The 15,117-nt window shown below is 42.8% G+C and overlaps 1 protein-coding gene and 1 long non-coding RNA gene across 2 annotated transcripts; one reads left to right on the top strand and one right to left on the bottom strand.

Annotated features, from left to right (window-relative positions):
* Positions 1-2,528: 2,528 nt before the first annotated feature.
* On the bottom strand, positions 2,529-13,473 carry wnt7aa (wingless-type MMTV integration site family, member 7Aa). Its single transcript, XM_047584265.1, has 4 exons — positions 13,338-13,473; positions 12,849-13,075; positions 9,910-10,181; positions 2,529-4,347 (listed from the first exon to the last, which is right to left on the bottom strand). The coding sequence occupies exons 1-4, from the start codon at positions 13,406-13,408 to the stop codon at positions 3,868-3,870; spliced, it is 1,050 nt and encodes a 349-aa protein (XP_047440221.1). The 5' UTR covers positions 13,409-13,473; the 3' UTR covers positions 2,529-3,867.
* A 60-nt stretch (positions 13,474-13,533) lies between these two features.
* LOC125007435 lies at positions 13,534-15,022 on the top strand. Its single transcript, XR_007112686.1, has 2 exons — positions 13,534-13,669; positions 13,854-15,022. It is a non-coding gene; the product is annotated as an uncharacterized LOC125007435 (long non-coding RNA).
* The last annotated feature ends 95 nt before the right edge of the window (positions 15,023-15,117 follow it).

Here is a 15,117-nt window from a genome sequence, read left to right as displayed (position 1 = left end):
CTCCATCTCGGACCTCGATCACACCCACTTCACTCCAGTCTGTCCTTGTGTAAACAGAGAGCTTGAAATATGTGCATTAAACACGAAGTAATCTCCTTCTGTTAATTCTGAGACATTTATTAACCAAAATAAAGAATGAAAAGACAGCATAGTTTTAGATTATAAAGGTCAGCAGTGAGTCCTACAGCCACTCGTGCAGCATCAGCTAAACTACACAGTCAGGAGAAACTAGAACTTAACTAGAAATGTTTATTTGGTCTGCGTTTTTAATTTCTCCAAAGTATTTTGGATTAGTAGGACCTAAGAAGTGTAAAAACTAAGCATCATCTTTGAACAGGAAGTAGTAGTCTTTGAAAAAACAAAACAACAAACAAACAAACAAAAAAACATGTCCTCATATGTGGACATTGGGATTATTTCATTATTTATGTTATGCTAAGTCACGCAATGTGTGATAATATAGATGAAACTGTTTATTTTAATACCTGAACATGGCTAGGCAAAACCAGAAAAATGAAGTCCCAACATCCTCAAATGAGTACTTGCTAATTAGTGACGTTTAAGCTCTTTACTATTGATGAAATTTGTTAAATTTGCGCTCCATATCAAACTAGAAATGTTCATAAGAGTGATAAATAAGTTTCAACCGTAAAATTCATTGCTGTTTTTCCCCTCGTCCACCTTTGTCGTCAAAAGCACAGGTCTTCAACAGGCGGTCCATGACCCTCAGGTACTGCATGGGGGTCGCAAAATCTTTGGTTGACTAGACATTTTAATTTTTTATTATTATTATTTATTTTTTTAAATTTTCCCCCTCAAATTGAAATTTCTTTAAAAACACATTATCGTGTATCCAACATATTTTAGTAAAGGGACAAATGGAGGCAGAAGGCGTTATCTTTCAGTCAGCACCCTACTGTTGCACATGTTTGAAACATGTTTAAAACCTAAAACTTAATGTCCCCATATGAGGACGCAGGGTATCAGGAATTTAAAGGACCAATGTGGAAGAGAAGGCACTCTGTTTGGTGTGTCTGTTCTAGGCTACCATAGAAACATGGCAGAAACGTCTTTATTATAATAATTATCATTATTATTATTATTATTATTATTATTATTGTTTTTCGTATACAATAAAGAAATCTTGAATATTGAATCTTTTCATGTAAAATGTTACCAGCTCAGCGGTGGAGGACAATCAATGGCACATTTGTTCATCATCATAACTAAAAAGATAAAAATATGACAAAAAAAGTGTGTGGAGAATTCGGTAACAACAGTGACTCGTGTTATTGTGTGTAATTCATTGCGGTCAGGGTTCACATGCTACCAAAATGACTGAAGCAATTAAAACTATAATATAGACCTAGATGTAGGGATGGATACCGATACTCGGTACCATGATAGCTGCTTCTTTTCGGTGCCATTGAATTTTTAATTACCGTCCCCTGAGCTCCGTTTCTGCGCCGAAGCTACACGTGACGTGACGTCAGTTTTTCACCTGCACGGACTCCACTGAAGTACACGCTGCAGACGGTGCATCCGGTGCAAATCTGTGTTAAGGTAAAACGATCAAACGTTCCTCAAAAGATGCAGACTTTGATATCCTGCAAGACCCCACGCCAATTTGTTTATTATGACACTTATGACGGTTTGTTGTTTTGTTTTATTTTGGTTAATTGATTTCTTAGTTGTATTTGTGTTATTTAACCCTTTAAGACCTGAACATCCGCCTGCGCATTAAATAAACCTTGCGGTATTTGAATTACCGTAAATCGCCGATGGACAAAATTCATAGTGTGGCTGAACACTGGGATGTTGCGCTTTCTCGGAAAAACGCTGCCATTACGGTAACGATCACCGCCGTTGGCTGCAGGTTGAGGAGAGACGCAAGACCGGGGACACCCGGGGAGAGAGAGAGTTGTTTGGAGGAATTTGTTGGTAAAAACGAAGTTAGTTAAACCCGTGAGATGTCACGAAGGTCTTCCAGACAAAAGCGCAACTTCCTAGTGTTCAGCCACACTTTGAATTTTGTCCATCCGTGAGTTAATCTAATTCAAGTGCACATGTTTTAACATATCGCCAGCATGTTCAGGCTTTAAGGGGTTAAATTAATATTTTGTGCAACTTACACGTCATAAAATGCCGTAAAAATTCCCCGTATTTAAGACAAAGTTTGTATGTTTTCCAATCGTTAAGCACCACATCTTTTCAAAAGTACCGGTTTGGCACCGTTAAAACCTTAACGATACCCATCGCTACCTGGATGTGGCAGTAGACACTTTATATTAGAATATAACGAGTAAACTCCGAATTTTTTTTTATCATTTATTTTTTTAAAGGACAGATCAAAACATTTCTTCCAGAGGTAGCACTGACTCATAGAAGCTAAGGATGCGTTCAGTCCCTCTTCCAGGTGTTTATCCCACACTCAGCCCAGATGCTTGACCAAACTGAACATGTTGTTCATACACAGAACTGTGGTACATGCACCACAGAAGAGCAATAAATGCCAGTGAGGACATTGCTGCTGATGCTCCATTTTCGATTTATTACCTGAAATCCATTTCGCCAAGACAGAATTATGACCAATCACAAAAGCAGGAACATGATGTTGAGACCGTGTCAGACTCGAACGCCTCATGAACACGAACCAAACAAAAGGTTAAATGCGACCAAAGGAAACACAGGTGTGAAAGAGCACCCTTTGGTTTGCAGAACAGCATCTAGTCTGGGTGAGGCTATGCCTTGGGCTCTCTATGAGTGAGGTTTTTCCTGACCAAAAAAAAAAATAAAAATACTGCATATTTCAGTGTAACATTATCATATTTTACTGCTGCATGAACAAGAAGCACATTTCTGAAAAAACAGCGTTTCTGGGTCATTTTCTTTCACTAAACTCAGTAACTAACAACACAGTTGGAAATGCTAAGGGTAGAATATCTTACACAGAGAAAGAAAATAAATAAAAAAAAATATTTATATAAAAATAATCTCTTACAAAATATATTCTATCAACCAACATTAAGGGGAATTTATGTCTGGAAGCTCACATTTGCTTGTGGCAGTCAACCAAGCTCGGCAGTCAAAGTCAAAGCGGAAGCTCGGTTGAAAACTCCATAACTTTCCAGACAGCTAGCAGCAAACGGGTGGGGAAGTGAGACAGAAACATGTGGGGAAACTATACAGAACCCAGAAATCAGTAGTTTTGTTTAGTTTTTTTTTCTGCTAATGCTCAAAAGCTGCAGGGTCCCAAATATGTATATTCACTCCTGGTCATTTCTGACTGTTTCAGTCTTCAGCTCCAGTGTTTGTCTTGTTAAAAAAAAAAAAAAAAAAAAAAAAGGGTATTGAAAAATGGTTTTCTACTTTTAAGTGCACTTCTTTTACTGCAAACCTGCACCAACTCGAGCTTTAGCACACAGTGATTTTTCAAAAATGATCAGTAGTTTTCTCTCTGAATAAATTATTAGTCTATAGAAATAACTTTTTACTGTTTGACTTGAGACGTGTCGGTGAACCTGTACAGACTGCGGAAAGGCTAAGTGTGAAGTGGCATTCGATTTTTTTTACAAATTAAAATAACATTTATGAGCCTACAGGTTGAGTCCAGTGTCATGGCAGATGTCCATTGGCATCAATACAATCAACACAGGTTATGAAAGTCATAATGCCAAGACAGCAAAGCAGTAACTCCACAGCAACATGGAATATTCTTATTCTGAAATACAATCAAAACAACTCATACACACACACACACACACACACACACACACACACACACACACCCACACACACACCCACACACACACATACACACATAGTCCAGTCTGGCTGTGCGTCTAAATAAATGTCCAATAAATATTTCTATTTACAAGTAAACACCTCTGTCCTTTCGCTGCAGGTGTTGCACTTGACGTAGCAGCACCACAGGAACTTGCAGTTGCACTGCCAAACACGCGAGTACTGGTGTGTGTTATATCCCCGACCGCAGCACATCAGGTCACAGCTGTTGGGCTGCAGGGCCGTCTTGTTGCACAGGCGGCCTTGCGTTCCCATGCTGCCGGTCAGAGGGTCGGCCTCGCAGTAGTTCGGCGACCTCTCGATATAGACCAGCTCCGTGTCCATGGGCTTGCGGTAGGAGTGGGGTTTCTTGATCTTCAGGAAGGTGGGGCGCTTGTTGCGGCTGGCGCGCACCGGCTCCACGTGAACGGCGTGGTTGTACTTGTCTTTGAGGATGTATCCCAGCTGCCGGAACTTGGGGAGCGTTGTCCAGCACGTCTTGGTGGTGCAGGACCCGGAGACGCCGTGGCACTTGCACTCCAGACGCATGCCCTTCTCCAGGACCTACGGCACGGAGGAAAAGCTCAGATAAAGCAAAGGTTGCAAACGTGCCTTTATCCTAACCAAAGAAGCACGAAGACTTTAAAATCGTTTTCATTTTGCATCATTTCAGCTGTTTTTTTTTCCCGTTATGAGCAGGTATGAAATGCATAGGTTCCCCAGTCTAGCATATGGCATGAATAGTTCAACAGGTTGAGACAAACATTTTCTAGCATTCCAGATGAATGTAAGCATTCCACACATCTCAGAGCTGCTACAGTATGTCACCCTATGGCTAGTAGCTATGTATGTGCCACTCTTTTACAAGACAGGGTGAGCTTCAAAAACACACTCGTGGAACAAACATCCGCACGGGGAATCTGAAAAGTCTTAAAACCATTACATTTGGTTGTCTCAAGAAGCCTTAAAGGCTTAAATTCCAGAGTGCTCAGATGGGTCCTGGAGATATGTTCCTTTCTTCCCATTGGTAGTAGCAACTTTAAATGCCACTGCGTGCTTAATGGCTGTCAGAAGATGATATTTACATTGTTTGACTGGTAAGATCATGGAAAAGAGCTTGTTGTAAGCTTCGTTCTATGCTAATAAACACAACAGAACCACAAAAACTCACCTAAATTAGTGCCAAGGCAAGATCTTTGGTTGATTAAATATTTTTACATATATTTAAATATTATTTCACCCCACAAATTTAAATTTCTTTAAATACACATTAATATGAATCCAACATATTTTAGCAAAGGGATAAAGGATAGTTTAATACTGTATAAAGTATTATACAGTATATATTAGACACTGAATCTTGCTGGTAAGTGTGGTTACGCTGTTTCTGCCGCTGCTTATTTTCAAGAGAACCATCAAAACATTTGAAATCAGTAAGGAAAATAAAACGACGGCACACGAACCTTGCGAATCCCACACTTCTACGCCCATTTGCAACGATACTTAAACGATCTGCATGAGATTCATCAGGAGACACGTTGTAGAACACAACGCAAACGTTGTAAAACAAAGCTAAATTCAGGCAGCGGTAATGTCGGTCAGCAACCATGAAACATGTTTAGCAGTCTGGCTCCGGTTAACGTCACAACATTATCTTGGCCGACGTTGCTGTGGAAAACAACAACAATGGGAAAAAACTCTCAGTGTGTGACTGTGACTAAAGAGTCCGTCTGGTTAGTCGCCACATTGGGGTCACTCGCAGCGAGCAGACTGGAAGTGGTGAAAGGCCTTTTTCACGGTCTAGGTGAACCTCTTGGTGTATTTGGCAACACAGCTGGGGCATTCTCTGTGTGCCGCGGGCTGAATGACATCAGCTTCACCCTCCTTCCTCCTCGCGGAGTGGGAACCCTCGCTGGCATTAGAGAAGCCTCACCCAGCTTTTTAATTATTCCATTGCAATGTGGCCTCAGACTTTCTGGAGTCTCGTGGGGTAATTGTCAAAAGCCTTGGATGTACGTATGCGGCTTAGCGCGGTCATGCCCCTGAGACCTGACAAACATTTAATTCATGCGTTCAGTGGAGTGAAATCCCGATGAAGCTGCTATTGTTTGTCTAACGGAAAGCCTCTGCTGTGGCACCTTTTACACCGTTGTTTATTCTTCTCAAGAAACTGGAAGGCTGGCACTTGAAACACACACTGACATCATCTCAAATTAAACATGAAAGCTTTGCTACAATAATTACAGAGGTATCCGTTTTGTAAGTGTATATTAAGAGATTTGCACACTGTATGACACTGTAACTGATGCCAGACTTCAGATATGAAGCCTCTCTAGTCTGGAGAGACTAGACAACATTTTAGGCATGTTCCTCTATTAGAAAGCTGAATAAATTGATATTTCAGACTTTACTAAAAGGAAAATATGATTCAATCCTCACCCTGCACATGCTGAAACCATGATCTGGTTGAATTAAGTAGGAATTAATTCATTTATTTAATATACGCTGAATGACACTGCAGGTTGTACAAGCATTTCCTAAAGTTGCAGACGTCTCCTTCTATGGTGGGCTGCCAGTATCTTTTTGTTATCTGCGAGTCTGTTAACAGCTTTAGCTATGTTATGCTAACATGCACAGATGTTCACACCCTCGCTGTGTGTAGGAAAGATACAGGATGTCATTCCTTCGTGCTGCTCCGCAATGAACATTCGCAATATGTGCAATATCATTCCTCCTCAAGGTTCAACACTTTCATCCTGTGCTGAGAACAACTCTGTGCGATATCTGGCAATCATTATCTGTGCAATTCAATACTTTTTGTATATATGCCAATAGAGCCCTTCACAGTTTGTAAACAATGTGACGTTTTTTTTTTTGAGGGGCGGAGCTTAACCGGAGGCAAAACATCTCAAACACTTTAGCCTGTAAACGCCGTTTTGGCACGAATTTTTATATATTTTAGAGAATATATACTGTACAGTACACTATACTAATACACTGTCAGTTGACTCTGACTGATATTCACCAACCTCTACACTCTCACTCACTGAATGAACGTTTTGACTAAAGGAGGACACAGAGGGGACCACGTCTGGTCTGTCTTTATCAAGTGAAGTCTCTCTAACAAATATATTACAAGAAGTAAGTGGAATCACTGTGGAGGGTAACGTAGTAAGTTGGACACCCCTGAAACAACTAACATTGTGTTAGCTAGCAGTTACCATTAGCATTAACATGAAACAAGAATCTTCTAAATAATGATTAACGTAATTTCAGTCATGATTCCTTCTAACCTATAACGTTATCCAGATTGAAACTGATGATGCATTAATCTTATTTGATATCAAGTGTGCGCGTTGTTGTTGATTGTCTCATTACAATCATTTCTTTTAATTGCCAAAGCCAAACCAAAGTTGTCTACGACTGGCAGTGGCTGGTATGTAATAAAAGTTCAAGTTAGTGCTTTTGATTTTTCGGCTTTGGCTCCAAAAATACAGCAAGAAGAGATTCTCATGGTTTAAAGTGACAGTGTTCACCTCAATCTTCCCTCTACTTTGCCTCCAGCTAATACTGTGACATCACAGTGACGTAGGCCATGACGGGGTCAATACTTGTTTATTGTTTATCTTATTCTATTTTTATCTCATTATTTATCTTTTAAACAGTCCACTATTTACTCTTGTTATTTTTCTCCCCTATGTATGCTGTTGCAAACTGCAATTTCTCCATTGTGGGACAACTAAAGGTTTTCTGACTCTAATTCTCCTAATGATGTTTAGCGTCCTCATTGGTTTAGCTTGCAAGCATGCTATAATTTTGACCAGACTCAGTCCATCTTAGAACAACATGCATATCCGGACCAAGTTTCTTTTGGCGATGTATGTGGTAGTTGGTAAGAAATTTCTCTCCAAACCACAAATGTCCATCTGCTATGGGGCTAGAAGTAAAGCCTGAGAACTCTGCTGTAGTAGCTATGCGATGCCACTGAAGTAAAATAAATGTGACTGCTTACTTGGAGCTGAGGCAAGTTTCTGTCCTTGTCAGATGAACGGGAAGGACCGGACAGGAAGTGCCTTTAAGTGCTCTTTCAATAGACTGCTTTCTCGCGGGGCCATTTTGAGGATAGCAATGCAGTTTCTATTGATCCGTCATTTGGATTTCTACGTCTGTCTGCAGGTAAAAGACATCAGAGCCCGATTTATGTTCGGCCACATGGTCATGGTCTTGGGTTCGCCTCAGCTTGCATCTTTGTCTGAACTACATTATCTTACATTGACTACACTTTGTCCGGTTGCTCCTGATTTCTTTTCTTTTCTTTACTTTTTTTTGTCTTTAGTCATGCATTAAATTTATAAATTATTTCAATGTAGAACTGCAGCCAAATCCCCAAAAAGGACAAGATGCATGCACTAATCACAGAAATGATATATGTGAAAAAAAATCACATAGGAATCTAAATTCAGCGAGTGTATTGGCAATATTATTTTCATACCTGCATGCAAGCAATTTTTAATTTTATTTGCCTCAATCCTGATGTTTGACCTCTTTATTTATAGTGTAACCAATTTAACTTAAAAAAACGCATATGTATCTGTATTTACTGTATATTTTATGTAAATCTAGAACAATAGTGCAGTCAAAAACAAGAAGACAGCTACTATAGCTCATCAATCTATGTCTAGTTTTAGCTCAAAATCAGCCTGAGCTCACCCCAGGAGTTGCTGTATACACCTCTATCCACATAAAAATGCCATTTTTGACAGACTATTCGGAGAAAGTTTGGAAAACCAACCAACAGAACAATCAGAAGTGACACTGCTTTGAGATGTTTCCAGCGTGAATAAAACTTGGATGTATTAAAGTGGCAAACACTTTAATTTAAATAAATGGCAGTAAAGTATCAGGAAAACAACTCTGTGCTCCAATGATGAAAGTCTTGCAATATCTATATTATTATAAATGACATTCATTGAAAAGAATTGCTGTATTGAGTTACTGCTGCTGTGATCTCCATAAACAGATATCTGGATGTGAGCAGATTAGCTCTAACGTAACATTTACCAGCGCTGCAGCTTCATAATAAAAGCAAAATACCTGGCAGAACACAACAAATTTGCTTTTATCAAGAAGTACTCACGGGAAATGAAGACTGTGTTGTCAGTGAATGCAGCACGGACAAATACTGCCCATGAAAATATGTCTACAAAACAAAGCCATGCTTGTTTTGACAGCAGATCAGAGTGAAATTTTGCAGGGAGCAGTGGCAGGAGGAGGAGCGGCCACAGTGAGCTGTTAGATGAGGAGCTGCAGGCGTCGGGCTGCACACCTCCAACTTCTCAGAGCAGGATGAAATCACATCCATGAATGATGGAAGAAGGCTAATTATTGTCTCCGTGAAGTTATTTTTGGTTTTGCTTCCCTCATAATTCTGTGTGATGTGGTATTAAGCTGCATGCGCTGTTGAGGCTAGCAGGGAAAACAATAATATGTATGTCTCGTGATCGGCACAATACAGAGGCTAGCCCGCGAGCTACAAACCTTTAAGGTGATCAATTTTTTGAGTTTGGTACCCACGTCTCATTAATACATATATGGTATAAAGTAAGTAAAAGGTTGCATTTTAAATCCATAAAACAATAAAATGCAGTACCATCGGTTTTTCCTCCTTTAAACCGATATCAATAAATAAGCACTGATCAAGAATGCAGGATTGAGACCATCACCCAAGATGTGAGCAATCCACGTAATGACATCATCATGTTTTTGGTGTTACAGTGATCCTCATGTTGTGTTGCAGGCAGAAAGGTGCACAAATCTTAAAGATGGAAAAGAAAAAAAGGTTCTGGCATCTGATTGGTACGCCTCAATTCCTATACAGACTGCCGCCCTGTCCGGTGGCGCTCCCTGCCTCTCTGCATGCTGGAGTAGCTCTTGCACTTGTGAATGTCTCCTATCTTGCAGATTATCATTTAGAGTTGGTGTATTGTCAGGTGCCTGCGAGCAGCTGTGTGCGCTCCGTGCTTATTAGTTTGCACACAATGCCGTCTGTTTGCCTTGTGGCGGCGCTTAACGTCCCACAGAAACTCCTGTAAACAGTTTAAAGTACGGTGATTCAGGTGCACATACCTTGCGTCCCACTTCATTGTTGTGTAAATTCATGAGAGTCCTGGCATTCTGCTTGATCTCCCGCGCGTCCACGAACACCTTCGAGAAGTCCAGGCCGTAATGGACGTCGGCGGAGCAGCCGCCCCACTTCCAGCCCTCCTCCTGGTTGTAGAAACCCTGCTTCTCCTTGTCGCAGCCGCAGTCGCTCAGGCTCCCCTGGGTGCAAGCCGCAGTGACTGCATGGGCGACCCCGGCAGCTATGATAGCATAGGTGAACGCGGCCTCCTTGCTGCCTGCGATAAGGAGAGAGGGCATTTTTTAATCACGATCACAGACAACGGGATTCACTATTTCAGGCACTGTCAAACCTCCTTACATACCTGGCATAGCTGACTCAAACCAAATCATGAAATACATGAGCCAAGCCAAGTGCAATTCATTAATCAAGCTCCCTTTAAGCAGATAAACTTTAGAAGGAAGCTCTGAATTGTGCATGAAATGCATCGGAGCAATTGGGAATGGAACAACGGGTCTAATATAGGTAATTGTTTCTAGGAATGTGGGGCAGTTTTAGTGTATTTGTAATGTGTTGCGATCAGGTCTATACTAGTCTGTAGGCCTGAATCCAATCAAGGAGTGTGATTTCACCGCTTCATCAAACGTAGACCTCTCTGTGTCTGCACAACGTACAGATGAAGAGCAAATGTGTGTTTGAACCCATTCAGCGAGAGATAAAAGATGAAATATTTGGGCATCAGTTTTGGCCCCTGTCCCAGTTGCTGTCACGCCGGGATCCACCCTGCAGAGATGAATCTGAGAGGCATGCACTGCCTCCCTCCATGGATGGATTTCCACCCCATAAATCTGAGCTCAACTGCAGGTTTTTAATTAAAAATTGAGGTTCTTCCCGTCGGATCACACGTGGAAAGCAGCCAGAAAATACCAATAAAGTTGTCATATTTAACAATTAAACGGCCATAGAGACGTTTCAGACATTTAAGGTCGTTAAGTTGACTTTCATACGCTGTAACTGTTCGCTTACCGCAACACATTCCGTTGCCATTACTGAAGAATCCCAAAGTGAATAGGACATCAAAAAACAATACCATCTCCTTCCATCACATATATTCCTCCACCTACAGCCAGAGAAAAAAGCCAGTAGACACGGCTGCCAGCAGCCAACTTGGTAGGTGGGGAGGATACTTGATCCTGATGCCAAAATACGATACAGTGCAGTATTGCTGCCAACCACAATTTGGAATTTATGTCTTCTGTCAATTACCAGGGTTCCAGTCTAATGAAACAAAACAATGGTGCAGGGTCAGCCCGGAGCAGACCTCAGCCCCGACGCTCGTCTAAACCCGGGTCAAACGTGCATCCTGTGACGCTGAAGCCCTTGTAATCATTGTCTCTTGCCGACTTAAACCTGATGACATGCATGAGAAGTGCAGCTATTCCCCCCGAAGCAGTCGCCTAAAATCATTCTACATTAAGCATCTCTTGCCAAAGCTGCAGAACCCGGAGGTAGATTTGTAAACCTAGAAGAAACTGCTACTTGTCTGAACTTGAAGCTTTTGAGGAGAGAGAGAGGGGGGGGGTTGTGTTTTATGAACATACATGAAGGCTGTTCAGCTGAGTGTGAATAAAAACAGCGTGTAGGTGTGCGTATCTTGCAGCTGCCGACTGCATCTAATCAGTAAAGCGAAGCGCGCTGATGGAGTTATTCACACCGTGCTCGTGGTTAGTTGCAGCTAAAATCATTTGCAGCTAATGCCCCCCAGGGCCGCAGTGTGCCGTGCGCGACGGACGAATCGAGGCTCAAGCTGTAATCCGTAATGACAGCCCGGGTGAAAAATGACACCCGACTTCTGGGACGGCAGGGCGAACGGGACGGTGGGACAGCAGCCCCCCTTAAAAATGAGAAGCATGTCTGCGGCCCTATCTCTGCAGCGAGCATCGCCTCCAGCTTTGTTCCACAATCAAATCTGAGGCTCATTTTCCCACCGAGAGCAGATGCACCAAGCCCGATCCGCACAGACATCTGTCCAAGGGTCAAGGGTTTGCGTACCTCTGAGGAATGTCTCCGCTGGACTATTCTTGGACAATTTAGACCAGTTTTCAGAATTAACTTGGTGGTAAGCATTTTATTATCAACAGGAAATATAATAATGACAGTAAAGCTCCCAGAAGGAGAAGCTTTCAGTAGATTCCACGGTATATTGTAATGGTTGAACAATGTTGTGGTCATATGTAGGTGTGTTGGTCGACTTCCAGAGAGCACCGTATGAAAGGAAAGTATGTAAAAACCACTAAGAAAAAGGGGGGACTAGTCGTTAGAAGGTCAGCTTTGGGAATGTGAGGTGGTGAGTGGATTCATCCCTGATTTGTCCAGGTGTCCTGAGCAAGCAACCCCCTAAACCTAAGGTCTTCAACGGGGGTCCGCAACATCTAAGGGGTCCGCGGAGGTACTGCAGGGGGGTTGCAAAATCTTTAGTTTATTAGACATTTTTATACTTTTTTTTTTTTTTAATTCCCCACAATTTTCCAGCCTGGCCACCGCATTGCTGCACATGTTTGAAATAAAAAAAATGAATATTTGGACTTGTGTATTATTAATATATTGGATATTCAATGCAAAATGATAAATAGCGCTAGGCTGAGTCTAACATAGATCACATATAGTAGGAAGGGGGTCCCTGCTTAAACTCTCCATCAGTTTGGGGTCCTGGGGTCTGAAAATCATTGAGGACCCTCCTGCCCTAAACGGTGTGTGTGAACGGTCCTTCTCGATTAAAATGCAATCCGTTTTGAGTGTGCACACATGGAAAAGTAATGCCAACTGACTGGATTTCAAGCTCCACAGGGAACCCCATCACAAAATGCGGGCAAATAACACCAAACCCAGCCATTTCATGGAGTGTGTTGTGTTTTCGTGGCGCACAGCTTGCACAGCTACATACCCACTTTGAGCTCTTTGCCGAACACGGTCCTCTCCCCCAGGGCCGAGCAGTTCCAGCGTCCGTGTCGGAACTGAAACTGACACTCATTGATCCCCATCTGAACTCCCTCCCCGATCACTATGATCGCGTCGGGGCGGCTCTGACAGATAGTCCTCTGACGGGGGGCCAACCCCGGGATTTTGTTGCAGATGATGCTCGCTCCCAGCGCGACCACCGACGACAGGCCCCTGCGCAGGGTTGAAGGTGAAAGGTTAAAGACACATTGCCACTTCCACGAGGAGGTGGCGCAGGTGTCCGTGGGACACCCGGAATAAAAAAAAAAGAAGGGCTGCGCTTTTTACGCATGGAAATGACACATGTTGGGGGCCTCTGAGTTCCCAAAGATTTATTTAAAACCTCCAACAGAATTGAATTTCAAAAGCACCCGTGATAAATAAATAAATAAATATATTACGCACAAAGCAACTTCATTCCTAATAAGCAACTCACCCGATTTTCAAATACACTATTCCAAGGCACAGGAAAAAATGGAAAATCCACCGCCGTGTCTTCCTATTCATGGTGCTCGGGCCAGCCAGGGGAGCAGGGGAGGGGAGGGGGGGGGAGATGAATGCTCTGCTGCTGCTGCTGCTGCTGCTGCAACAACCAGCTTTATTTATCCCGTCGCGTCCCGCAGGATCTCCAGGTGGTGTCCCGAGCTGCAGACGTGAATACGCAGTAGCTCCAAAGTTTGTGGAAATAAGGTCGTCCTGATTTCATTTGGTAAGAGTCCGGCGGTGGGAGCCTGCTGCGGGGGAGCATTGGTGGGCTGTTGTTTTCAGGTAAAGCAGCTCGGCTCCTCAGTGATCAGGCTGAGTGAGTGAGTGAGTGAGTGAGTGAGTGTGTGTGCGTCCCTCTGAGTGCGTGTCTACCTTTTCTATCAGGGCGTGTTCTGCCGAGGATCTGCCTCTGAGCCGCTCTCTCTCTCTTTCTCTTTCTCTCTCTCTTTCTCCCTCTCTCTTTCAGCTTGCAGGTACACGCTCAGCTCATGCTTCTGTGGGACACCGCGCTCAGACCCGGGAGCAGCAGCTCATCCGCCGCCGGGGGAAGAGATCCCGCTGCAGGTCCTCACACCTGATGCGTGTCAGCTTGTCTGGAGACCAGAAGGAGTCCTGCCTCCCTCCTCCCTCCACCCGGACGGACGGACGGACGGACGCAGCAGCAGCAGAGAGGCGCTGTCTGTGACTGACACACACGCGCAACCTGCCGCCGGCACTTTTTATTTAATTCCCTCCAATAAACGCCCCTCCCACTGATTCAGCGGTATCCGTGGGTGCGTTTTAGCCTCCCCACTCCATCCTCTCCCATATGGATGAAGGGACACTGGACCCCTGCGCTGATTTGTTTCTTTTGTTTTAATGATTTTTTTTTGTGTGTGTGTGTTTGAGGCGGTTTTCCATCTCAATTATTGTTAATGTATTTGTTGTGGTCTTTTTTTATGGCTGTTTTGTGTGTTGGTCATTTGTCTGTTCGATTTTTCTTTACTTTGCTAGATGTTTTTTGTGTGTGTTTGTGATTATTTGTTTGGCTTCCCAACAACAAGCGTGTATACACCGGCTTTAATCTGTATCTCTGACCCCTCGGCCCAGTGGGCCGGCATCCAGCACAGGGCCACTCAGCGAGCCTGCCATTTCCATTCCAGCCCACAGACAAACACACTGACAGGTGCAAATGTGTAGCTACTATAGGCCCGCACCTAGTTCCCGGTATTAAATATTCTCACCTGCTTGCCATTTATTTTCCTCCACCTCCCCACAGCAGACTCCTAACTGATGTCAAGTTCTTAAACCCAATGGAAAATGAAATCGTCGCTTTTAATTTGACACTATATGCACAATTTGTTGACTGCATTTATTATTTTGAACAGGTAATGTAGACTGTAGATGTACCGATGCAGATAGTTTTTTTTTTCCATATTAAATCAGAGATTCTTCAAATCGCATGTTACAAAATAACAAAACTAACCACTGGATAGGAATCAGAAACGCGCGCCAAGTTCTGAACATACATCATCCAGAGAACCGGAGGTTCAAACACACGAGAAAACCCAGTGGCAGGGAGGGTGAGCTGGGTTCAGCAGATCATCATGAGATGATCAAGATGTGGAATTAGGAATCCTCGTGTAATCCCTCCTCTCTAAGGAAAAAAAAAGAAAAAAAAAGAAAAGTAGTATTGGTCATTTTGGATGTGTTTTTATTGTACTACATCTACCCCCTCATTTCACATTAAA

This window comes from Mugil cephalus, chromosome 4 (genome assembly GCF_022458985.1).
Source record: "Mugil cephalus isolate CIBA_MC_2020 chromosome 4, CIBA_Mcephalus_1.1, whole genome shotgun sequence".
Taxonomy (NCBI): domain Eukaryota; kingdom Metazoa; phylum Chordata; class Actinopteri; order Mugiliformes; family Mugilidae; genus Mugil; species Mugil cephalus.
The sequence above is the reverse complement of the archived record's forward strand: the minus strand, read 5'-3'. Positions and strand labels throughout refer to the sequence as shown.